This window comes from Fundulus heteroclitus, chromosome 11, assembly GCF_011125445.2.
Source record: "Fundulus heteroclitus isolate FHET01 chromosome 11, MU-UCD_Fhet_4.1, whole genome shotgun sequence".
NCBI classification, from domain to species: domain Eukaryota; kingdom Metazoa; phylum Chordata; class Actinopteri; order Cyprinodontiformes; family Fundulidae; genus Fundulus; species Fundulus heteroclitus.
In genome coordinates this window covers 16663022-16689178 of record NC_046371.1, presented here as the reverse complement: position 1 = coordinate 16689178, position 26157 = coordinate 16663022, and the positions used below count along the sequence as shown (strand labels likewise).

Sequence of the window (26157 nt, the reverse complement as noted above, 5' to 3'; positions counted from 1 at the left end):
TAAAAATAGGAAATATTCAAACTCGTGACTTTACCTTCCCCCCTGCCCCCACAGTTTAATGATTTCACCCACCCTGAGTGTGAGCTGCTAAACCGGGAGTCCAACTGCACTGAAAACTGCAGCCTGACTGCGTGGGAGATCTACGTCAGGGTGACCGACAGTGAGGCGGGTGTCGACCGCGTCGACCTCATACAGGGCAACGGCACCTTTAACACTAGCCTGGAAGCTGGAAACGCGGGCATAACGCTGGTGTCCTACGCTGCCTCATGCTGTGCGCCTGAAATGGAAATGCTGGTTGTGGACCGGGTCGGTAATGTCGGCACGTGCCGGTTCACGGCCCGGGACTCAGTGTCCATCGGAGTCTCTCAGTCCCTCTTTCTGTGCCTCAGCATAGTGGCTTTGGGACACTTTATATTTAAATTAAGTGAGCATTGAAAGATACTTAACAATTGCAAGCATTTATATATTTTTCAATGTTACTTTTTTTGTCTTTTAATCAAGTTTCCTTTCTTGTAATATAACTTACTAAACATATGAAAACTACCATGTGCTGTCATGAAGGGTTTACAATAGAGCTACTGGTCCCCTTTGCTGAATTAATCCAGTTAGGATTGCTCCTGAAGGCCACTTGGATATTTTAGCCACATCTGACCATGAGGAGGCACTACAGCAGACTCTACAGGTCTGGGAGTCATGATCTGATATGCTCCTTGGGGAAACTCCCGTTGTTGCATGTTGAATAATCCAGTTGATAATTTTTAGCCCTTCTTTTAAACTAGAGGTGATCTTTTAAATGCAGTCCAGACTCAACAAAAAACAACAAGCCTGTCTTTTAATTCAGCAGTTGATCAAAAGCTGCAAAGCTGTAAATCAGATCCAAGCATCAGCATTGTTAGCCAGTTACAGTGGATCGGTATATTTGTTTTTACAATGTTTACACTGTGCACAACACTTCTGGATGTCCACTCCTGACAAGACATCAAACAAAGCAGCAGAAAACTTGGTTGGGACTTTCTTTTTTCACCACCCAGGATGGTTGTGCCACCCTGGGCAGAGAGCCATATCTCCCATAGTGAAATGCTTTGTCACTTGGCGAGGAAGGGTCCGACACCGAATAAATGAAGCAACCAGTGTACAAAAAACATATTTTTATTGCTGTGACAATGTGCCTATGTTTACTCTTTTACAGACCACAAACGTGTTTGCTTTTGACATTTGGCAACAAGCTCCATATTTTATCACCTGTTTCCTTTGATTACTATTTACATTTTGAAATGTATTCAGAGAGGTCTTTTGTAACAGCTGACCATCAAGTACATGTGTACGCTTTCTTCATGGTGATGGAGGTTTTCCTTCTCTTACACTTGTTATTTCTTCCTTGCATACTTCCATTTTTTTTTTAGAAAAAAAAGTAAAAAAGACTGAAAATCAGAGATCCCTCGGGCCGCTGCGTACACGTGGCGCTACCTTAACAAATGAACACTAGCCTGGAAGCTGGTGTTCATTTGTTTCCAGTAAAAACGCCGTTAACACTGCAAACTGTTTTCTTTGCATCCGACTTGCTTATCTCTTCCAATTGCACAGTCCCACAACTCCACCGTTCTCAGTTCATTCAAATCAGCAAAGCTATGACTTCATCAAATGCATTGCCTTTACCATGAAGATATATTATTTTCAAACATGGATTAGAATTTTGCAGGAATAACCACAAAGCCTCTGGGTTTAGCCGTAATATGCACAGATGTTCAATTATATGCATTTTTTTTAACAGTATGTTTAGGGAGGCAGAGGGGCTAAAGTATTCAGAAGGGCAATTTCTTGTCAGTGCAGTGGAGACAAATTTCTATAATAACAGTGATTCTGAAAATCAGACCAGTTCTATGTGTTCACATGCATGTCAGGCGGTGCCATTGGTGTACTGGGAAAGCTTATTCTCCAAGTCACAGATCCGCTTCTCCTGTGACAAAACTGTGGCCTTCAGGTTCTGAAGCTCCTCGAGTAGCCTCTCAAGCAGCTGGGGCTGGACCGGAAGAAACAGGAAAGATGCGGAAAGAAGGAAAACAAAGGAAGAAAGGAAAACAGCAAGTAATGAAATGGGGGAGAATGATGAAGAGAGAACGGGAGAAAAGGTCAAGGGTAGTGACCAACTAGAGAAACTAAACCAAAACACAGATGGGTGCTTTGGGGGGAAAGGCTGCACACAAAAAAATAGGGAAAAGGTTCAATAAAAAAGGAGATGTTAGGTAAAGTTAAAGCATACAGCCAGGAAAGCTAAATAAATGCTTTTGAGTCACAATTATTTCTGTAAAAACCCTAAAGCAGCAGCTCAGGTTTTAGATGTGGAACATGAACAGAAAAGACCCAATACTTACAGGCAAGCTGTTGGTGTCCAAAGTGGACATGCTACGTCTGGTGGTAGGTCTGGAGTCCAGCACGTTCTTCTTTGACACTTTTAGCTCGCGGCTCTTCGGCGGCACGTAGCCACCCCTCAAAGAGATCAGGATGGGATCTTCATCACGGCCATCCAACCACTCTTCAGGCTCCATGGCAGGATCTGGCCCTGCTGTGTCAGGGTACAGATCATCCTGGAAGAGGTCCGACTATACAAGAGAGTCAAGGAAGGAGATAATAGGAAAAGACAGTCACAAAAAATATATACATCAGATCCAGGCATTAAAGACACCTAGAATTCTTCAAACTGGTTGAATATATTATCTATACGCAGAGCACGCATGCCCTTTCTAAAATTGCATTCAAACAGTCCTTTGCAATTGCTACATTGCACACACTGATATTGCAATGACAACATTTAAAGTATGTGGAGGGGTTTGATGTTCTCCTGTTCTGAATAGAGCATGTGTACTGGAATCAGTGGGGGGAAATTCACAGTGTTCTGTTGCATCGTGGCCAGGTATGTTACTTTTTTGTGTCATCACTGTGTCATTCTATAGTTTTTTGTATTAATTAATTAATCACTTAACCATTTCATTTTGAAATTTCAATGTTCTATGTGTGCCAAATCAAATTAAGTAATGGGATCACTTTCAGTTTAAATTACTCAGTACCCCAAACCAAGAGAAGTGTCTGCATAGCGTAGCTTAAGTAATGGTAACTCTGGGACATTGCTAAGATATTTAGGCAGCAGTTGCATCAATTATGTTGTAGGACACAAAAATAAAAGGGAAAAAAACAGGCAAATTTTATCAACTAAAACAGGTAACCATTGAAGTTTCCCATATTTCAAGTTAGATCAATATTTAAAATGTGTAAAACATATACAATTTTGATAAAGCTGGGAAAGGCATCCATATACAGTTATATAACTTGTTGGTCAAGTAGGTGAAAAAAATCTATACCAATCCAAAACTCACTGTCAGAGAACAACAGTAAAGTGTGAAATCCCTCCAAACATCGGATGAACTAATAACATCTTTCTTCTGGCTATTTCAGGCATGCTAACCCTGGTCTTCAATAAGTTGAGAAAAACACATTTAAATCTTGACTTATTTCAGCCTTTTTTTTCTCCAAATTTAGCAAAACAAAATAAAGAAAAAATTCTGTTGATGTATTCATGTTGATTTCTTTTCACCTTTTACTTTGTCTCTTTAAATAAAAAGGAGGCACTTCACACACCCCTCCCCACTCCAGGTCGCAGAGTGTTCCACTTCACCCAGATTTTTGTAGGATGCTGGGGTACAAATGACTTTAACTTGCAACTTTTGCATCGTTCAGCTTGGACTATAAAATTGCTCCCGAAAAAAAAGGTGGATTAGCAAGAATGGTAATTTTTATTATTTTTTTCCAATCTTAGTTTTAACACTGTTATAAGTATTGTATTAATTATCCTTAGGATTTATGTAATAGGGTAGAATAGAAGAAGATGGGAGATAATACAATAACCCTTTATTCTTTAGAGGGGACATAACATGCTTTTTAAGGCCTGCCTTTTCACGTTTAAATCATTCAGTTGTGGTCTAAAGTGGAACGGCAATACATTGGTCTGAATTTCTCATATTTGCCCCACAAGGCCCTCTTTTGCCCCTTTTCTGACATTTGTCTGAGAGCACCTCATTTTGATGTTGTGTCGTTAAAAGGAGACACTTCACACCCAGCCCTCCTCCAGGTTGCAGAACGTTCCACTCCACCCTGTTCAGCTATTTTTATAAAATGCTGGGTGACGGTGTAATGAATTGTGTGTGTTAATACACCCAAGAACCGAACATTCACTTGTAGCTTTGGCATCCTTCAGCTTGGACAACAAAATTGTGGCAAAAAACATAGAAATGGTGGATTCGCAAAATTGGTTAGTCATAGGTCCATGACCTTTTTTAGCAACTCCGCTGCAAATACTGTGACGTTATTGTTAAAAAAACTTAGTAAAAACAGAGAAAACTGAACAGCTTGAAAAATATGACCCAAAAATTCCTAGAGACTTCAAGTACACAACAAATTGTATTTAAGTGCTAAAAAAACAGGATTTCCATCATATGATCTCCTTCAATGTAGTTTAGGTGAAAGACAATCCTGTCGTTTCTATGTGAGATCAGCAAAGTTTTCCTTGGAGAGCTCTTGAGGTCATTAAGTCTCCATAACAGCCACTAGAGAGCACTGTTTCCACATGAAAGGAAATATAAAACTTTTCTGTCCTGCCATCACGTAATGTATGAGTGAAATTTGTTAAAGTGTGCTTTGGTCACATAAATAAAAGCTTCAGCTTTTTTTGAAATAACTACAACAGGTACCTTTGGCATAAAACGAAGGATGAATATGTACAAAATATCCTCATGTCCACTGTTAACTATCTGTAGTCTGGATCTGTAATGCCATCAGCCTATATCTTCCAAATACCATAGAAAGCTTGTTAAAGTTCATTGTATCTTGGACTCTAGAATACCAGGACATTTAAAAAAAAAAAAAAAAACTAGTACTCTCTGCCAGACAATAGAAAATGAGTCATGACAATAATGGTGTTAAACATTTGGCCAAATCAATACACAACAGATTTACAAGACTCTGTTTGAACATTTTAATTGCCCATCTCAGTCCCCAGACCTCAATCCTATAGAGATCACAGAGGACTAACAGCTGTCCTACTGGGAAACGTACACCATACAAAGTATTAACAGCACGTGTGCAAATAATTGCTCAATAAAGATTCATTTATTTTATGGATTTTTACACATCTTTACCAGCCTTCAGCATTAAAGGAGCAATAAGTAATACTGACACCTAGTGTTACAAACCAGAACCACACATATGCAAAGCCTTCACTGAATTTTTACTTTCCTGGGACAGGTATATCATGTTGTATTGAGCTCTATTTCTGGTCTGGTTCTCTAACTGGCTTCCATGTTTGCAGGCTGCTGCTCTTTTGCCAATATAAAATAGCAAATGCTGTGCACTATTTTGGGAACCCTGGGAACTCTCATAGGATTGGCTCAGGATCCAGGAAGTAAACACGAGCTACACACTAACGTAGTTCTGGACCGTACCTCTAGGTTTGAAAGGAGAAAAACGTGACTAAGACATTGTTGATGGAGAGAGGACCAATTGTTTATAGGGAATGTTACTTCCATCCTGGGTGAGAAATGAGAATGATTTTGGATGATTTTGCAGTAAATGTATTACTTATTGCTCCTTTAATTATAGAGGGTGCTATAAGTCAGTGTGTGCCGCAATCAAAGCCAGGAACTTAGCTGCGCTAGCTGCACTTACTTTTCTAGGAACTGTCATGGTGATGGGCTCACACTTTTTGTCAAGCAGCTTGTATAACCTGGAAAAGAGTGAAAATGTGTGACAAATAACCTGAAAGAACAGAGCAAACCATCACACTTTGCACATTTACTTATCAGTGACAGCAGGGCCGGATCTGGACATTTGGACAAAACTTCAGACTAAATTATTCTAACCAGTAACAAATAGGACAGACAAGATGAACAAGGCTTCCAACCTCATGGTTGATGCTGACAATGATCAGTTCACTCAGACTTTCTTGCACAATAGATTGCCTTGGGTCAGATTTAGTTTTTAGAAGTTACATGTTTGCACATTTGAGTAGCTGCTGATTGATCCAAATTACACATGATTAACGTAGACTCTATAGCTTTTGTCGCAGTGGAGCAAGAGTAAGTCAGTTTACAGTGCAACAATCTTGGGGGCCCTAGTATTCGCGGGGTCCTAAGCAGCCGCTTAATCCACTTAGTGGCAGTTCCAGCTCTGAGTAACAGTGCAGTAATAGAGATTCAATTAGCTTTAGCTTGTGGAAAAAGATTATTTCGCAAGGACTTTTAGAGCACAAGTTTCCTGACTTCAAAGTTTCTGTTCTAATAGTTGAATTCCCCTCTTGTAACATACTAAAGTACAGCATTCACTAACCATTTTCATCAATCAAAATGTAAAAAAAAATTCGTGGAAAAAAAAAATGCCATAGAGCAGCAGTCGTGCATCTGCAGTAACTTACCGTGCAATCTCACATTTGGTGACGTCCACACCTCTCTTTGGCATGAAGCCCATGCCTCTCTGGGGCTCTTTACTGCTGAAGGTGTTGAGGTAATGGACGTACGGCACCTCCTCTGTAATCTCAAAGTAACGGACACTGCTGTCTCCCTGCAAGGGCAAAAATTATATATACAGTATATATAGATAAATTAAATATATATATATATATATAAATTCATACCAAATAAAATCTAGCTAATATATATATATATATATATATATATATATATATATATATATATATATATATATATAAATTAAATATATATATCAATTATATTAGCTAGGTTTTATCTGGTATGAATTTTCTTTCCTTTTTTTACTGATTGGTATGATAAACTAAACTTGACTCCAATGTCCTATAAGTATAATCAAATTATAATTTATGTTTTGAATTTGAATCTTTCAAAATTATTGGATTGATTCAATAATATATTTCTAGCAATGATTATAATCTGTTTATCTTTTGAAGTGTCGTAAGATGTCTGTCATGATTAAAAAATACCTTCCCACACAGGTAGACCATGTTTGCATCGGCGTCATAATATGGTAACAACACTCCGTTACTCGTGTCCAATTCCAAAAGTGCTATAGGCTCTTCAAAGTTTGTCTGAGGATAATAAAAATTAGAAAGCATTCATAATATCATCAGCTTATTGTCTCTGTGCTCTCTGATAAAGACTATTCGAAACGTGTTTGTTACCGGGTCCCAGAGGCCGAGCTCTCTCTGGCTCATCCGGGTGAATCCAGTCGTGAAGATGTTTCCGTCTCGGATGAAAATGGCTCTCATTGGTCGGATGCCCTCATGTGGTGCCAGACGTTCCTGTTAGGGTCACAAGGAAAGATGCAATAACCGAAATCCTTTCAAGACAGAAGACTTTGTTTATTAAATTACTGATATTCTATCCACAGTAGCAAAAAGTCCTAACTTTACTTTTGTTTAGCTTTTGTTTTGCTAAACCTATTAAATTCCCATCTACCTAGAATTGACCTTACCTGAACCTGGGAAATAGAACGTTGTACCAGTAGGTTTTAATGGTATTAGCTCCGGTTATGTTGATTACATTAATGCTTAGGCTTTTCAGGAAGACTGACATTTATCTAACTCTGGTGCACACAGTGATATTTAGGAAAGCTGCTACCTGATATGACTCGATAGGTCTGAGGGAATCCCAAAAGTAGAAGCAGCAGTAAAAAGAAAAACTGGGTGGACTAAACTGGAGCTGTGGATGCAGGGTCTAATTAGACCGCAAGAAATTAAACCACATGTATAAGTGTTTATAAAATTAGATTTTTCTTAATTAGGCTTGAAGAAACCATGTTACATTTGGCATTTGAGGAAGTTATGCTCCACATTGCATACTGTAAATGTTAATGAAGCAGCTAAAGGCTTTTTGCAGATATTAACAATTCAAAATGTTGTGCTCAACATGCTACAGATTTTCACTTTTCACTTTAGTAAGGGTATATATCAGATTGTTTTGATCCTCATTAAAATTTACAACTAGGTGGCTTCGGATGAAAGAAATAACTTCAGAACGGTTATAACTAGTAATGAATCTGTCACAGGACTGTGCGAAGAGGGAAAACCAAGTTTGGGCAAAATAATTTAATTGTTTTACATTTTGCCAGGTAGCAACAACAAACTTAAATCTATTAATTGTGATTTTTTTTGTGATAGACCAACATGACGTAATGCATGATATTCAAAACATTTTTAACACTAGAAATCTTGGTATGTAATGTATGGTGAGTATTTTTGCCTTCTTCTAATCTGATACCTCTAAATATGAACCAGTTTAGCCAATTATCATCAGAGGTCACATAGTTAATAAATCAGCTCCCCATAGGTGTAATTTAATCTTAGCATGAAACTACCGCTGTCTAAATTGGATGTAGGTTTGGACTTTGACTGAGCTTTTCTAACATAGTAATATAACATGATCTAAACAAGGGGTCTCCAAATTATTAGAATCAGAATCTTCTTAAAATAATAAAAGGTTTAGGTGCAACACAATGGAATCATCTTTTTATTAACCAATCTTTTTGCTCTGATTTTATAAGAAATAGGACCACAAACACCCAGCAACTTTTACTCAAAAGCAGACATTGGTGCACCGTTTCAGGACTCAATGTTTTCAAAGAAAAAGTAATCCGTTCTTGGGGTTAAGAATAGACTAATAAAAATGTCTGACCAAAAAAGAAAAACAATAGATTCAAGAAATGTGGGAACCGGAAGTTGTGCCTTTCTTTTAAAAAGGCTAACTTGTGAGACCCTTTTTATGTTTTGGATCAATAGAAATTTTAAAAATGTTTTTTTTTTTTGTTCATGAATGACAGACTACTTTCCTCGTTTTTTTAAAATGTTTGGTTTTAGGTTTATTGTTTAGCAAGTAAAATGAAGATAACATTAACATTACAAGTTAAAGGGACATAGTTTGGACACCACTGATCAAGACCATTCAACTGTAGCTCTGGCCATTTGTTGTAATGTTATCTTACTGAAAGACAAACCTCTTTCTTTGTTGCATCTAACAGGTTTTCTCATCCCGATCCATCATTCCATTACCTCTGACCTGGTGTGCAATCTTTCTTTCCCACCAAACAAACAGTAGCATTTGACATGTAAGTTCAAAAGCTTTCTGTGTCCCAAACAAGACTTGCTGCAAACTGCAGATGGTACCCAATTTAAACTTCTCCATAACTTGTCCCTGACTGATGCATTTTTTTTCAGTAATGTTCTCTAACAAACCTCTGAAACCTAGCTGAAATTTTACTGAGACTAAATCTCAATCAATTAGGTCTCTTGTGAAGCTACACTGGATTATATATCAGATTGAAACGGTCAGAAAATATATGAGCGTTACTCTGTTTATTTGTTAAAACCACATATTTTCATTTCATAATTATGGACCACAATGTTTTGGTCAATCAAACAAAAATCCCGATAAAAATCCGGTGAGGTTTGTAGCTGTCAGATGGCAATATGTTAGAAAGTTAAAAGGGGGTGAACACTTTAGGGAACACTTTGTCGTGTCATTATATCTGCTGGTACTTGCTACTCACCGCCACCACTTCCCTCTTTCGGGGGTCACAGACACGCAGGCGTCGGTCCTTGCAGGTGGTGCAAAACAAGCTGCCGTTTCGGTTCCAGCTGACGCTGTAGATGAGGTCTGGGTGGTCGTCCATGGAGATGAGAGGTTCGCCTGTGCCCACGTTCCATATTATTATCAGATTGTCACTGCCTGGAAGGGGAAAAGGTCAGAAAAGAAAGATTTTAGTAGTCTTCGTATTGCCTTCTCCAATTTCCACACAATACTGCTGTCTAATAAAAAGCTCTGTCTGTGTAAATGGATCCTACCGGCAGTGAGGAGGATGTTGCGAGCGGTAGGGTGCCAGCTGACGATGCCGACTCGCTTGGAGTGTCCCTCGAGCACGACAACGGGATCGGAAAGAGGACGGGTTAGGGAGTGATCTGGGATCTGCCAAACCTGGAGAGGATTAAGGTTATTTTATTCCTATAATCTGCAAAGCTAACACTGTGACTAATCTGTCAAGGAAGTATTAAATCTCAAACATCAATCCAAAATGCAGTTTTATCAACAGTTACTAACATTCACAATTTGCAGAGATATTCATGCAGAATTAAATAAATTAATATTTTAATATATGTCAAGACATGTGACCTCTAAAAACATAAAATAACTTGACAAATAATATATCTCATATTACCAACATGTTATCTTTTAAAAGTTTAACTAACATATTTTTATTTATTTGTTTTCTTGTTTCTAGAAGCACAGATAGTGATTTTTTTTTATAATTCTCAGAAATAAAATATTCAGAATTCAATATTGTATCACATAAAATATAAACATACATGCAGGAGAGTTTTTATTTGCTTTTTGGCACTCATATGTTTTATTTTTCAGTTGAATTAAGCAAACAACCCCACTTTCATTGAATTGTGAATGTGCTGGCAAGAATTACTTTTTCTCCAGATCTAAACCATCAATAAACTTAGCGACACCAGTTAATGCCTGTCCTCTCTTACTCATCGTATCTAAATCAATAATTACATTCTGGAACAGAAGATAAATGGCCAGTTTACATTTTTTAGGATATGTAAAGGTTTTTTCTCTACAAGTGTTCCATATGCATGATTAATATGTATGATATATACATATTATGATATATTTTATTTTTTATCTATTTATTTCATAGCCCTGTGTTGCAGCATATTATGAATATATAGATTTTATCTGTCAGGTTTTGCCAACATAGTGCGTGAGTGAGGCTAAGTCTCCATCCATCCATCCATTCACCGTCTTCCGCTTATCTGAGATCGGGTCATGGGAGATAAACCCGGACATCCCTCTCCCCAGTAAAATCCTCCAGCTTCTTCTGGGGGCTCCCAAGGCGATCCCAGACCAGATGGGCTACATATAGTCCTTCCAGCGAGCTCTGGGTCTTACCTGGGGTGTCCTTCCAGTCAGACATGCCTGAAAACCCCTCAAAGGGAGGCGCCCAGAGAGCATCCTGATCAGATACCCTAAGTACCTAAGCAAGGTTGAGCCCAGCTACCCTCCGGAGGAAGCTGATTTCAGCCGCTTGGGTCTAGAATCTAGCTCTTTTGGTCATAATCCATACCTGATGACCATAGGTGAGGGTCGAAACGTAGACACACCAGTAAATCAAGAGCCTTCCACTTTGGACCAGAGCAGCACCTGCAAATCTGCAGGTGTAGCCCCGATCCATCTGTCCATCTCTCAGTCCATCCTACCATCACTTGTGAACAAGACAACCAAGATAATTAAACTCCTCCGCTTGAGGCAGAGACTAACCCACCAACCCAGAGGGGGCACTCCTATACAGTAAGTCTGAGAACTACGGCCTCAGACTTATAGGAGCTGACTCTTAACCCGGCTGCTTCACACGCAGCAGCGAACTACTCCAGTAAGCGCGGGAGGTCATGGCTCAAAGTAGCCAACAGAACCACATCATCCACAAAGAGTAAAGATGCCGTCCAGAGATTCCCAAACTAGACACCCTCCTCTCAGCGATTACGTTTTAAGGACAGCCCTGGCGGAGTCCAATGCGCACTGGAAACAGGCCCAGTTTTGTGCCGAAAACATGGGCACATCTCTTGCGTTGGGCCTACAAGGACTGCACGGCTCTCAGAAGTTTCCCAGTTACCCCATACTCTTGCAACACCCCCCACAAAATACCACAGGGAACACAGTCATAACCCTTCTCTGGATCCACAAAACACATGTAGACTGGAAAAGCATATTCTCGTGACAAAAACATTCAAATGAATCCGAATATCAATACTGCATTGTTTAAAACATGAATGTTGCCAATGTTTTATTCTAGTTTACATTATTCAATGTTACTGGTGTCCCCTGTTGGACATCAGAGAAAGTTTTAAAGCTAAACTCTATGCAAACAACCTGTGGCTTTAAAGACCTCTTTGCTATACATCAATGGTATCCAAACCATACAGGTAAAAATCGGCAGGTTTGGAGAGCACATGGACTACAAATGTTTTATGTTTAATTAAAAACATTTATAAATACCTTCATGGCACTTGTTGCATTGGAAACCATAACCTGCTTTGTAACAAGTTTGGGTTTACCTGGTGATAGACCCAAATAAAAAGAGAACAAGCTTCGTGATTCCAAAAATCCCTTAAAGAACCAAAGGTTAACATGGTAGAAACACTAATCTTGCTTTGTACAGGCCTCAGGTGATGACTGAACTACCCAACTATACTCTCGGTAATAAGACACATACACATACAATGTTTCTACACATCAGTCACATATTAACACTTTTAAGGACCTTTCCAGCTGACACAATGATCTGACTCTGTGAAATAAGGAGAATGACTTCACAGTTTTGGCCTTTCTGTAAATCCACTGTGGTAACAGCTGCAACTGTCTGTCTGTGTGGTGTTTTATATCAACAAAGCCCCCCCCCCCCCCCCCCCCCCATATGCACACACACACGCACACTTAAACGGCATCCATGCAGCTGCTTCCAGAGAAGAAGCAGCAGTCCAATCATCACATCACACCAATTCCTGCAATGTTGACATGGACAAGTGGGCAGATCAGTGACAGGTGCGCCAATGCACAAATGTTGAAACAAGGCTTCATTATATAACTTAAAAATGTTACAGTTGACTCACATACTGGACATATTGCATGGGTACTGCACACTAGCTGAAACCCCTGTGTGATTTAATATGTTAGAACAGTCTTTAAAAATCCAAGCATTTGAGATTATGATGTTATTTGGCAGTCTGATAACAACAACAACAACAACTATAATAATAATAATAATAATAATAATAATAATAATAATAATAATAATAATAATAATAATAATAATAACAACATTTATGGAAATTCTGTTAGAGCAAGTTTTCCTGGTTCGATCTTGGTTGGATCACCAAATAAAGAAACAAATGAAGGTTATGGTTATTATAATGTTAATATTAAATCTATAACTAAAAAATATTTGTAAAAGGTATTTAGTGGGTCCAGGAGAGCAGCCACAGGTTTACTCCAAATTGGAGTGCAAAAAGAGGAATCCTGATTAGATCCACCTCAGCAAACTTCAAGCTTATTTCGGACAGTTGTTTTTGGTGTGCTGTTCTTTTGGTCAGGATACATACACTATATTGCCAAAAGCGTTCACTTACCCATTCAAATATAAAGAAAAATCAGGTCTTCCAAACACTTCAATGTCCACATGTGTGTAAAATCAAGCACTTAGGCATACAGACTGTTTCTACAAACATTTGGGAAAGAATGGATCGCTCTCAAGCGCTCAGTGACTTGCAGCGTGGTTCTATGATAGGAGGCCACCTGTGCAAGTCCAGTCGTGAAATTTCCTCGCTCCTCAATATTCCACCGTTAACTGTCGGTAGTATTATTGATAAAGTGGAAGCAATTAAGAACAACAGCAACTTAGCCACGAAATGGCAGGCCATGTAAACTGAAAGAAAAGATGTGGATGACCTAGACTGGCCAGCACAGAGTCCTGACTTTAACCCCATAGAACACCTTTGTGATGAATTAGAGCAGGTACTGAGAGCCAGACCTCCTCGCCCAACATCAGTGTCTGACCTCACAAATGCCCTTCTATAAGCATGGCCAAACCTTCCTGTAAACACTCCAGAACCTTGTGGACACCCCTTCCTTAAAGTAACAAATGAATGGACCTGTTTTTCAGTGTCACTCCCGGATTTCTAGATACTTACTTATTCACCCTCACACCTTGAGGTCATGTGTTTGAACAATACTATAACATTTTAAAGGGGAAAATACTTGTATAGACATTGAAGGCAGTTTAAAATGTAAATTCTGAATGATTTTAATAATATGGAAAGTAAATAGAAATTGTAAGAGTGTAAGTAAGCCTATACCAGATGCATACTATGCCTACAGATACTACTAGTAAAGATGTACAATTTTACAAAAAACAAAATCAAAAGTATAATTTGCTAAATTAAAAAATGCACAAATGATAAATTAAACAAATCTGCTGCATTTAAAATGAGTTTCTTGTTGTGTAAAAGCTCTATTTAGACACTATTAAGCTGTATATTGATAATCTTGCTATAACATATCATTTTTCAAAAGCCTAAAGTGACCCCTACTGATTGAACAGAGTAATGAGCTACATAGCTTTATCACAACTAAAACAGAAAACTGAGCCAACACAATAATGTCCTACTGTTTAGACCACAAGCAGATGAATCAGGAAATTGCATCACATTAACGTCAACAACAACAATTTAGTGCAAAGGGGAAAATTCCTTCCTACCTACATAATAATTTGTGCTTTGTCTTTTGCCTGAACTTTAGACATCCTGGCATGTTGAAAAGCAGAAAAATTATTTGCCTGTGCATTAAAGTGACAACAGATCCCAAAAGGTTAAACATGCAAATCCGAGAGATTAGGATGAAATGGGCCAAATGCAAATTTCTAAGACGATTTCTGAGTTTTCACAAAATAGCCAGTGTCTTCCCCATGTGCTCCCAGCTTCTTCCCCACACATAAACACGTCTACACAACAAAAGTAAACAGATGGCAATTACCATTGCTGTGCAGTCTTCCGAGCAGCTGGCCAAGATGTTGTCATCGTGAGGGCACCAATCGATATCCAGGACGGGTCCAGAGTGGCCAATTACCAGCGGGTAGTTCTTATCCACACGGCCTGTCTGCAACAGGAAGGGCAAAGTTGGACCAGTGCATGTTGGCATTTTTGTGAAAAATATAATATATAGTATTGATATTTTTATAAAACTCATTGTTAAAAAAAGAATATGATGAAACAAGAGGTATATTTTCAATACTGCTACAACCCTCACAGTCTAAAATACTATAAACCCTTTGTTTCTGACAGACAAAAAAATACTACATTCACAACTTCTCAGAAAAAACAAGTCAAATATGAACATTCCATAAAAAACTAAATGCTATGTGAATATTTTTAAATACATTTATGTCAAGCCTATGACGATCCATTAAAAAGGTCACTAATGCCAGTTTTCATCAGTAAAAAGGTAGTATCAGCAATCAGTTATATTGGAGAAAAGTTAACTTGTACTAGCTTTGGTTACAATCTCTTTTAGACTATAATAAAGAGTGAAAGGCAAAGATCACGATTTGAGAACCGAAATCATTGGAAAGTATGGACAGTCTCATGGCTACTGTAGAGTCCATCACTAAAGATCCCAAGTTTCTATTTTCACTGTCCACAATAATGTGAAATAATGTGAAAAAGTGTCTTGGAAATGTAGCTAATCCCCCTTAGCATGCAGAGAAGAAACGGAGGAGAAATTGCTCAAAGTAATCATACAAAGTCAGAAGTAATAGGATGAAATCCTGTAAATCCAGCAAAACAAAAACATTAATAACTGGAAACAACTGTAAGACCAGCAACAACCAATGAGAATTATAGAGATGCATCAGGATGATGAGAATTGTGTTTTTGTACTGATTTATACAAAAATAGCAGTATTTGCTAACATGGCTTTAAGTTCTTGTTGTCCAGATAGATAAAGACCTGACCTGAACAATTTATTTTAAAAAAAAGTAAGAAATACAATGCTAGGTCTACTTTATGATTTATAAGGATCTTAACCGAACAATAATTCAAAAAATTAGCAATATAAGGTTTGCACGGCATTGCCACATATAAAAAGACGTTACCAAAAGAGTTTATAAAATAGGTTTAAAACATAATGATTATAAGGGCTATTACATTCTGGTCCAGATATACAAAGACCTGATCAAAATAATTCATTAAAAATGTTTTAAAGATAATGCTAACATTGTCCATTTAGGTTTTTTTAGATACATAAGAACACATAAGATACATACGAACAATTTTATTTAAAAAAAAGGGTAGCAGTACAAATCTAGCATGGCCTGCTAGCACACTAATGTTGAAAGTAGCAGTGAGCTGCTCACTCTTACAGCAAGAGAAAAGATCATATTCTGGGTTTGAATATATTCCTGGGTTATCATGGTGGTGGTAGTCAAATATTAACATCTAAAATATGGTTTGGAACACTACCAGCACATATATTAACATACATAGATTAAATGAAGAAAAAAAAGACTGTGGTTCTTATCATGCGAACACATGTATCAGCATTACTAGAAATATCTCCCCCTCCACAGACACATACATGCTAAGCGAGGTGTATTTATAGATTGAATGACAAGCCGTTGAAAGGGGAGTTTTTTTTTTTTTTTTTTTTTTTTGCCTGTTGGGGACCCATGGGGAGGGAGAGGGAAGATGAAGAGCGCTCTGGTGTGTGTATATATAGAGCATGACTGTTCACCATGACTTTCCAGTGTGTGCAAAAATACTGGATATTACTTTGCATTTTTAAACTTTTTCATGTATTTGATAATAATAAAAAATAATTACTAATTTAAACAAGATAAATCATTTTAAATAGCTACTTATTATTTATCTTGTGCTTTCAAATGTCACAAAACCTACAAAAGTTTTACCACTAAAGGCTACAAAACAGATCAGTTGAAACTGATACCTGTTATACTACACAAATATCATCATTCTGTCTAAAATACTTATAATTATGAAGCTTACATAACAAATTACTGGATACTAACAACATTTTAATATCTTCCAAATGATCATATATTTCATTACTGAGTCACAGAGGTTCTTCTCAGCCTGACTCAAATTAAATCTCCTATGGAGGCTCACAGGACAGCTAAAATAATTCCTGCTGATATTTATGATTATTACAGCAGCGTAAGGACAGGCTGCTATACAAATCTCAGAGTATGATAACCATGCGTAAAAATACCAAAGGTTTGAAAAGAAGAAGAAAAAAACATGATTTAACAGAGCAGCAGTTTTAACACAGAACCTAATTGTTTAACATGATCTAACCACGTTTATTTAAACCTGACGAAAGTCAATACGAGGGATCATGTTTCTCATACTTTAGATTCTCTTCAAGAATATCAAGAATATAATTTAAAATTCTCCTTCTCACATATACAGTCCTTAATAATCAAGCTCCATCATATATCAGAGCTCTGATTACCCCGTATATTCCTAACAGAGCACTTCGCTCTCAGACTGCAGGTCTGCTGGTGGTTCCTAGAGTCTCTAAAAGTAGAATGGGAGGCAGATCCTTTAGCTATCAGGCTCCTCTCCTGTGGAACCAACTCCCAGTTTTGATCCGTGAGGCAGACACCCTGTCTACTTTTAAGACTAATCTTAAAACTTTCCTTTTTGACAAAGATTATAGTTAGAGTGGCTCATGTTACCCAGAGCTACCTCTATAGTTATGCTGCTATAGGCTTAGGCTACTGGAGGACGTCAGGGTCTATTTTTCTCACTCTGCTGAGTTCTCCTACTGTTCTCCAATTTGCATTATTTGTTGTCATTTCAACTTATAACTTTTTGTTCTCTCTCTTTTTTTCTCTTCATAGTAGGTACACCTGGTCTGATGTTCTGTTAGCTGTGACATCATCCAGTGGGGCAGATCATCCGTAATTACCATATAACATATACAAGGTTCCTGGATCAATGTGTGGTTCTGTGCTTTTCTGTGTCTCTGCTCTGTCTTCTCTAAGCCCCAGTCGGTCGAGGCAGATGACCGTTCACACTGAGCCTGGTTCTGCTGGAGGTTTTCCTCCATGTTAAAGGGGAGTTTTCCTGTCCACTGTCACTTCATGCATGCTCAGTATGAGGGATTGCTGCAAAGCCATGGACAATCCAGACAACTGTCCCTGTGGCTCTACACTCTTTCATGATGAGTGAATGCTGCTTGTCAAGACTTGATGCGATCTGCTGGGTTTTCTTAGATAGGAATCTTTTTGACAAATCTGTTTGCATGATTTGATTGAATTTGACTTTGTAAAGTGCCTTGAGATGATGCATTGTGAATTGGTGCTATATAAATTAAAATTTAATTCAATTTAATTGAAAGAAACAACACCAAAAACAGCATTCTTCATTGTTTAAAAATGAAAGGACATTTGTAATCACTCCCAGGTTATTTTGAAACCAACATACTTATTTTGTCTTCCCTTGTACTTGGTCATTGATTTTACCTTTAAAAGCCAACCTTAATGGAGGAAAAAATGACTTTTGTGTGTATTTCAAACATTTAAGGTCACAACAAATATTTGACCTCACACAGCTGTCTGCTGAACGCTTTGTCATGATTGACTGAGGCCTATTATAGCCGAACGCCAAGCAAAATTCAACCTTGAAACAAGAATCATACATCAGAAGCCACCTCTAGTAAGTCTAACTAAACAAAGCTGGAAAATTATCATAAGGTTATAGTTATAAGGATCATGAAATGAAGAAAGTAAGAACATGATCATGTTTTCAAAATCTAATTACAACCTTGGTAGCATAAGGTCAAGGATTTTGTAGGGAGGAACCTTACAGAGAAAGCAGGATTCATCATCCTAGTACAGCAACTAAAATATATCATGAGCCACTGCTTAGTACTAATAGTTTTATTTGTAACAATAAAAACATTTTTTTACTCCATAAGAAACTAGTGCACTCATAGGATGGCATTAGTCATTCATCATCCATATGGAGCCAAGTTCAAGTACAATCATTGTAAAGGACGATCATTCTCAGACACTAAAAGTACTCTAGAAGATATAAAGAAACACGGAATTGACAGCAAATTACCAGCAGCTGAGCTTGCCAGAAATTTACTGTAAAACATGATGACACTGTACGGCACAGCATGAGTGTGTGTGCCCTTTTAACTGCTTTCCTTATTCAGTGGTCGCCATAGCAAGTCAGTACATCTTGCACACAGACTTGCCAACGATCTTAGGCCAGATGCCCTTTCTGATGCAACTGATATTTGAACTGGGTGCCCTGAATCAAAGACACAGACTTAGCCCACTACAGCACAAAGGAACTACTGCATGGCACAGTATGGTGGATAGAGGTCAATAACAGAGAGCCTCCTGGTGTATTGCTGCACTGTGTGGTTCTCCAGCTGCTCTCAGTAGAACAGGAATAACAGAAATATCACAGATCTAATGACAATCTTGAGGCTAGAAATGTCAGTTCAAACATAAAACATGTTGTATTTACCAGCAGCTGTGTTAGCCAAAAAATTCCTTATGAGAGACACAATCATGATGATGTATGTTTCAGTATGGTCTTTTTAATCTAATAGTGAATTTCACACTATTAACTTATTCTCCTTTAAGGTAAGTGAAAACTTGTTTTGCAATCCATTTATAACTGTTTATTATGGCAAATGACCTTAAAATAATGTAAATACCACAAATTTCATTACAGTGTTTAAGTTAACTATGATTTATGATGAAACAGTAAAACATATTAGTCTTTTTAATCGAAATTTTAAATAGGTCGCAGTTTACCATATATGTCACAGAAGTTTATAATTCATTCAATACCGCAAATTTCAAAGTTAAGAACTTATTTTTGTTAATGGAAAATTATCATGAAAAACTGAAATTATTAACTAAACGGAACAAAAATAACTGATATCTAAATATCTAATTACAGTGTTTCCATTAAAAAATGTTACAAAGAAACTAGAAAACCTATAGCAGTATCTTAGTAAAAAAGGGTACATTTATAACACTTCACTGCCAATAATTATCCAGTCTACAGAGTTGGTTTTAAGCAACAACATTTGTGCAACTTGACATTTTATTCTCAAGTTGCCCAAATGCATAAAGGTTTATTCCCTATACCCGCTACTGACCTTTGAGAGGGGCAGGACAAGAAACGCTCCTCCTCCGCTGGACTCAACGATGACGGCCAGGAACTTTGGATTGACGGCGCAGAAGGAGCTGTCCCACGTCACCTTAGAGACCCGGATGTCATCGTAAGCTTGCTCAGCTTTGACAGCCTGCCCGAAGACGTGGCGAAACTTACTCTGCCGCACGATGCTGCGACTCATGACTGGAGGAGAGGCGGGAGAAGGATGGGGAGACAGAAAGAGGATAAGCACAGATCAATGGAAACTTTCAATGAAGGCAACCAGGCAGGTTTATTTAAAAAGCACTTTTCAGTAACTAGACAATTCAAAGTGCTGTACATGAACAAAACAAAAAACAAATGGAGGATAGAAAAGCATTACAGTGACAGAGGGAAAACATTACAGAGGCAAGCATATTGCATTGGAATAGTAGCAGCAGGTCAGATACAGTATAAAACAATTTGAACTACAAACTAAAAACACTGACACTTAACATTTAAGAGATTAAACGATAAAGACCAGTGTTTGAAGGCCTTGTGGCAGAAAAGCTTGTCAACAAGTCTGTCTCATGAAGTGCTGTTCAGTTGGTGTCATTGTGACTTTGTCTGAATTAACCCCAAAATTATTGAACCACCAGTAAGAAGATGAGTGCCTTAAACTTAACATTTTTTTGTACTTGCAATTAAGCCTCTTTTTCTGAAATTTAAAAAAGAGGTAGTTCTTCTATTAACGGGGTTTGGAACAAATAAGAGGAATAGACAAAATATGAATAATAAGTAAGCCCTGTTCGAATACTGTGACTGGCTGTTAGCTGCCTGCGGTAATAAAGTTTGGGTCTTTAGCTTCTCACTGGTGCTAAACTGAGTCTGGACTGCAGATGTGAACCTCTGGATCAAAATCTAAAATACTTTCTAGTCTTGAGAGTTCGAGTCGGAATCTTGTAGTTTTAGAATGAACAGAGCGTTTCAGTTTAAAAAGCCATTTTTTAAAAGAAGAAAAAGAATAAGCATTAAGACCACCTTATAAGTAGATGCGCACAAAACGAGTGACATACTGTCTTAAAAAAATTAGGACACCCCATGTTTGAAAGAAATGCTTCTATATATCTATGTCTAAACTGTTTTTTATTTGTCTCTGGGAAAGAATTTGATTAATTAAATTGCAAGTAAACACAAAATTGTACTTTAACATACTTATGAGACAAAAGTTATGAACTAAACCATGTATTATGAGGAGAAAGTTAGGACACTATACCCACTATTAGCTAGGCCTACCCTCTTTAGCTGCAGCCATTTCCTACTGTGAGATGTTTGTGGGTTTTCTTGGATGGGCAGCCTGTGTCAAGTCATTCCACAACCTTTACCTGAGATCAAGTTCTGGGCTTCTACTTGACCTGAGACTTTCCATTTCTCAGTTTTCAGCCAGTCCTTTGATGGATGTACTGGTAAGTTTTGGATCGCTGTCACTTTGAAGGGTCCGGTTCTGCTTCAGCCTAATTTCCTTACACACAGTCTCATATTTTCCTATAAGAACCTCCAATACACAGTAGGAATTATGGTGGACTGTATGAAGGTGAACTGGTCAGGTCCTACTGCAGCACATTCACAGTTGGAATGAGGTTCTTTCATGGAAGGCAGTGTTTAGTTTAGGTCAAAAGTGACCTCTGTTCTGGTGTTCAAATAATTAAATTTTAGGCTCGATCACATACACATTTTTATTTTGTTTTATTGTTATTTTTACATTTTAATTCTTGTAGTTTGGACCGAAACTGGCACTTGACCCCTGTACCACTTAAATACTCCACCAGAGGGCATAATATACGAGTTGGACTTGAGACGACTTTGTTAAATTGTTCAAGGTCTCAGAAAAAGGAAAATATAAAATAATTAATTTTCACTTGTATGGTTAGTGTGCCTGAAGTGCATTCCATAACCTGTGGTTCAAAATCTAAAATATTCAGTCTGATTAAACCTGAAAAAGATTGTTCTACACTTAACAGAAACGTAAACAGTTAAGAATCACAGATTTTCTCATTTATTACGTTTCTCTGAGTATCAAACCCGGACTAAATTATCCTGTATTGACAACAAATTATTTAAAACAGTTTAAATTCCAAAACTTAATCTATTTTTTTTTTTTTTTTTTTTTTAAAGAAGGGGTTTTGGCGTTTGTATTAAAAGCTTACATCATTCTCACAAACCCAGCAGTTTACATTGAAAACTCAATGTAACACCACCCCCTGATTCACCCACTTTATTTATTAATGTACCTCTGGTGTATTTTGTATAAAGAGGGGGTGGGAGTGATTATGGAAATATTTTTTATTCCTTTATCCCATTTTTTTACTTCCATTTTGAAGCTCCCTGTCATTTCAAGAACATCTCACACTTTCATCCTTGTTTACCTGAAGCAGCTTTAAATAACCGTGTGTGTTAGCTACATGAAATGACAACCCCTCAACATGTTTCAGCTTTGATTGCTGAATGACAACTTGCTGTCTGGTGGCTGCTGCAAGCATCAGACCAGTGGGCCTTTAATCCTCCAAAACACAGGGGGATATTGAATAACAGTACCTACAATCAGAGAAGATATTAATAGTTGATTGTCCCAGCTAACATTACATGCAATTAAAACATCAAAAGCAAACACACATAAGGCGGATAGAGCAGAGGTTGGGGAGAGGTCAAAGACTAAAAAGATTTGTTCAGTCGTAACGCTTTGATTGTAATCCTGCTGACCGTATGAAGACAGGCAACATATACTCCAAGACTGCACCGCGGCCAAAGGCTGAATTTAAAACTGAAATGATCAAGAGCCCTATTTAAGTTATTTTTATTTTTATACTTTATTTGTTAACCACAAAACTTTGTTCTAATCTTTTACAGAGATCTTGGTCACTATTTCACATTCCTGAAGGTCTTCAATGTTTTGATAATTTTTGAGAGGAAAGATTTTTTTGTTTGTTAAAACACTTTAATCCACAGAATTGAATCAGGAAAAATGCTCTTAAACCCAAACAACAAACCAGCATTTTTCTACATATTACATAAAATGTAACTTGAACTGTTTAACTATTAACCAGATGGATCTGTGGACACTTTGTTGCTGCCGGCCTGTAACAATCACACAGTTTGATCTAACTGCGTCTGCTGGATGTACACAAAATACCACAGAAACCCTGTTTGATGTACTGTACATAGAATAGTATTGATCATCAGCAAGGTGACTCCCAAAGAGTGATTCACTGAAAAGTGGCTTAGATTTGATAAGCAACTACAGGGTGATGTAGCTATGTCCTGCAGATGTTTGCTGTATTTCTCTAGTTCTTGAAGACCTGACTCTTAAATACATCTGTTGTGTATAGTTTTCGTAATCCTATCTTTTTGTTGTTGTTGTCCATAGATTTGTCCAGAGGCCATGGCCAGTTACCAGATGATTCAGCCTGGCCCTACTTACAGAAAATAAACTTAACTACAGGGGAGTTAGTAAACAGTTTTATATAACAGCAGTAATATTATCCAGATCAATTTAGTGTGAAATATATTTTCTTAATGTGTGATACAATAAAACTGGTATTTTACTGAAGTCTATTATATTAGGACAATCTATACTGGCCCGTGCCCACTCCAGTTCTCTTTGTACCACTCATTGGAGAATATCCTGTTGTAACAAGAACTGGAAAATGAGTCAACAAGCAGTCAACATCCAAAGATAAGCTTTGGAACAACTTGACGTCTGGGGAGACTGTTGATCCAAACTGCTTTAAGAAATTAGAAGAAATTTCTGTTTCTTCGTAACAAAGAATAAAGGAACAAAAGAGTATGCAAGGGGTTCATAAAGCTACTGTAAAAGTTCATTTCTTAGCATAAAAACCGCGAAGAGAGCCTACTGAAACTGAGATGTTGACCTCAACGAGCAGGGGGACACATGACTTGACAAGAGTGATGAGAGGACATAAAGCCCTCGTTGCTTTCCAAGAAGCTCTACATTATCTAGAGATTTACATTCCAGCCTGCCCACTGTGCTGCATTCAGGGCCCCTCGATATGCACATTCAAGCTGCATTTGTTTTTGCCTTTGTACATATTTTAAAGCCCTAGGACATTACAAATATTAAACTTTTTGGCAAGCATATCATTTTCTGAATGTGATGTTCAGTAATGATTTAATTCTAACAACATGGCCTAACTTGTTTAGATGTTTTTTTTTATTTATTTTTTTAAATCTTACCCAAATATATTCACAAGAATTTAACCCAAGATGTTGTCATCTGTCAGCTATTCTCATTTATCGTGTATGGTGCCCAGCAGAGAACTAGCTCTAATTTGTTCATATTGGATGACATGTGAATAGATCAGCTTACAAGAATTAGGAGCTGGTCATAAGCATCGTGGTTAGTAAAGCTTTTGAGCAAGAATTTAAGTTTATATAGTAGCTTAGCCACAGCACTAGAGCTAATGTCAGACTAGCTAGTTCAGCTTCTTAACCCCTGAGGGACTATATTTGCTAATGAACGACTGTCTGAAGATCTCATTTCAAAAAGCTTGCACCATTTGAGAAACATTTTGTGATTTACCAATCAATTTTTATTTGTCATTGTTGAGCATGTGTGACAATCTTGTCGTCTCTATGAAATCGAACAGGCATGGGTGGTTCTAGACAAGGGCCAACAGGGGCAATGTTAACCCCAATAGAATTGCTAACTCCTCACTGGCCCTCCTCCCCAGGCAGTCTTATATGCATGATATTTTTCATCCATTAATTTAATAGAGGAAAACCCAAGCTTTGACGAGTTGAAACACATTGATATGCCCGTTAGTTAGTTATTTTTGCTCTCTTTGATTTTCTGTTTCTCACGCTAGGATCGTGCAACATCAAGAATATGACATTTCTGGTTTCAACATGTCTAATCTGTTAATTGTTGGTTTATAGGTACTTGAAAACATGAACTCAGACTATAATATTATCTTATTATCTTAATCCTGAGAATAATCAAGATTTTTTTATGCAAAGAAATATTTCTAGTTCGGTCATAGAAACATACATATTATAAAAACCCTTGAACTCATCCTACGGCTTTTGGCTTGGGTGTGTGCCACCCCAAGATTACCGATGGCCCCCAATATTTCAAGACATGCAACTTTCTGCAAGTGCTTCTGAAAATAATAAAAGGAGCGTTTTTGAAACGATTATACATAATTATCTACTCAGAAATATCCACCTAGTAAAAATTAAAAAAAAAAGTTATTTATTGTTTAAATTCTAACGGTTTTAAAAGTGCGCTGATTTGGCCTTTTTTTGGTTTCATTAGGAGGGCTTTGTGTCTGTCAGTGGAGAAAAACCTCCAATATACTATATACAAAAAAAATAACCTCTTTCCACTTTGCTCAGGTTATGGAGATAGCTCTCTCCGTGTGTGTGTGTGTGTTGCGCATGTATGGCACAGAGCGAAAGAATGACACTGCCACTTTCCTAATATAGACATGACAAGCTGATGCGTCCCAGCCGGAGGGGCCGCTCCTCCCACCTGCCTGCAGCGTCCTAAATAGTCCCAGAAAGCAGGCGGCGGACCCCGAGTGGCTCTCTGTCGCTAATGAACCGACAGCAAAATCAAACGGCCGCTGCGCAAACACGCATAAAGCACCGGGACATAACTCATAGGTGTGAAGGGCAGAGCCTCAGAGGATGGCTGACCTACCTGCACTACGCGCTCCTTTAATAATAACGACAGAGGGTTTAATAAGTGCGGAGTCACTGCGTGTGTCCTGGTCTCTATGCGTCTGGAGGCACAGCGATACATAACCTGACGCGCCTCTAACGCCAATGCAGCAAACACAGACACGCATATCTGAGCAGAAGTCAGCTCACCTCAGGTTTTGGGGAGACCCCTCTTCCCTTGAGAACTTCTTCCTGTGGTGTTGCCCTCCTTTGTTTCTCTCCTCGTCTTCTTTTATGGCTTGAATTAAATGAAGTCCCTGCGACCCGCTGTCCAAAAGTGCGGAATCCTGACGAGCGGACGCACTGGGTGGCTGCGCGAAGCTCCTCGACAAGGAGGGGGGGGAGAGAAAGAGGGGAGACAGCATCGGGACAGAGCAGGCAAGACAAGAGGGTGGGAGGGTGGGTTCCGTCTATTTTGGAACAGGCTCCGTCAGTACGGGGAAACGCGAGCCCAAAGGGTGGGACGAGGGGAGGGGGAGTGGGGAGTGCGTCCACTGCGCACACTGGCGACCAGAGGTCAATCACTGATGCCCCCTGGCCATGGCTTCGAGGGCTAAATAAGCGATATACAGGTGACTGCACTGTTAAAACCAACTGTTGGAATGACATTGATAAAACCTAATGCAGCAACTTCAGTGCATTTTTTTTTTTAGATTTGAATCAAT

At 38.2% G+C, this 26157-nt stretch overlaps 2 protein-coding genes across 3 annotated transcripts in view; one reads left to right on the top strand and one right to left on the bottom strand.

Annotated features, from left to right (window-relative positions):
- Positions 1-1422, top strand: part of LOC105917883 (von Willebrand factor A domain-containing protein 7) — a 43212-nt gene extending 41790 nt beyond the window's left edge. For both annotated transcript variants that reach the window (XM_036142987.1, XM_036142986.1), the window contains one exon: positions 55-1422. In XM_036142987.1, the coding sequence (XP_035998880.1) occupies positions 55-435 (381 nt within the window). In that variant the 3' untranslated portion in view covers positions 436-1422. The remainder of the gene's footprint in view (positions 1-54) is intronic.
- Positions 1134-25850, bottom strand: coro6 (coronin 6). Its single transcript, XM_012852822.3, has 11 exons — positions 25643-25850; positions 19779-19978; positions 14610-14732; positions 9860-9989; positions 9565-9743; positions 7202-7321; positions 7004-7108; positions 6461-6606; positions 5716-5773; positions 2373-2600; positions 1134-2020 (listed from the first exon to the last, which is right to left on the bottom strand). Exons 2-11 carry the CDS (start codon positions 19974-19976, stop codon positions 1898-1900), a joined length of 1410 nt encoding a protein of 469 aa, XP_012708276.2. The 5' UTR covers positions 19977-19978; positions 25643-25850; the 3' UTR covers positions 1134-1897.
- Between the last annotated feature and the right edge of the window lie 307 nt (positions 25851-26157).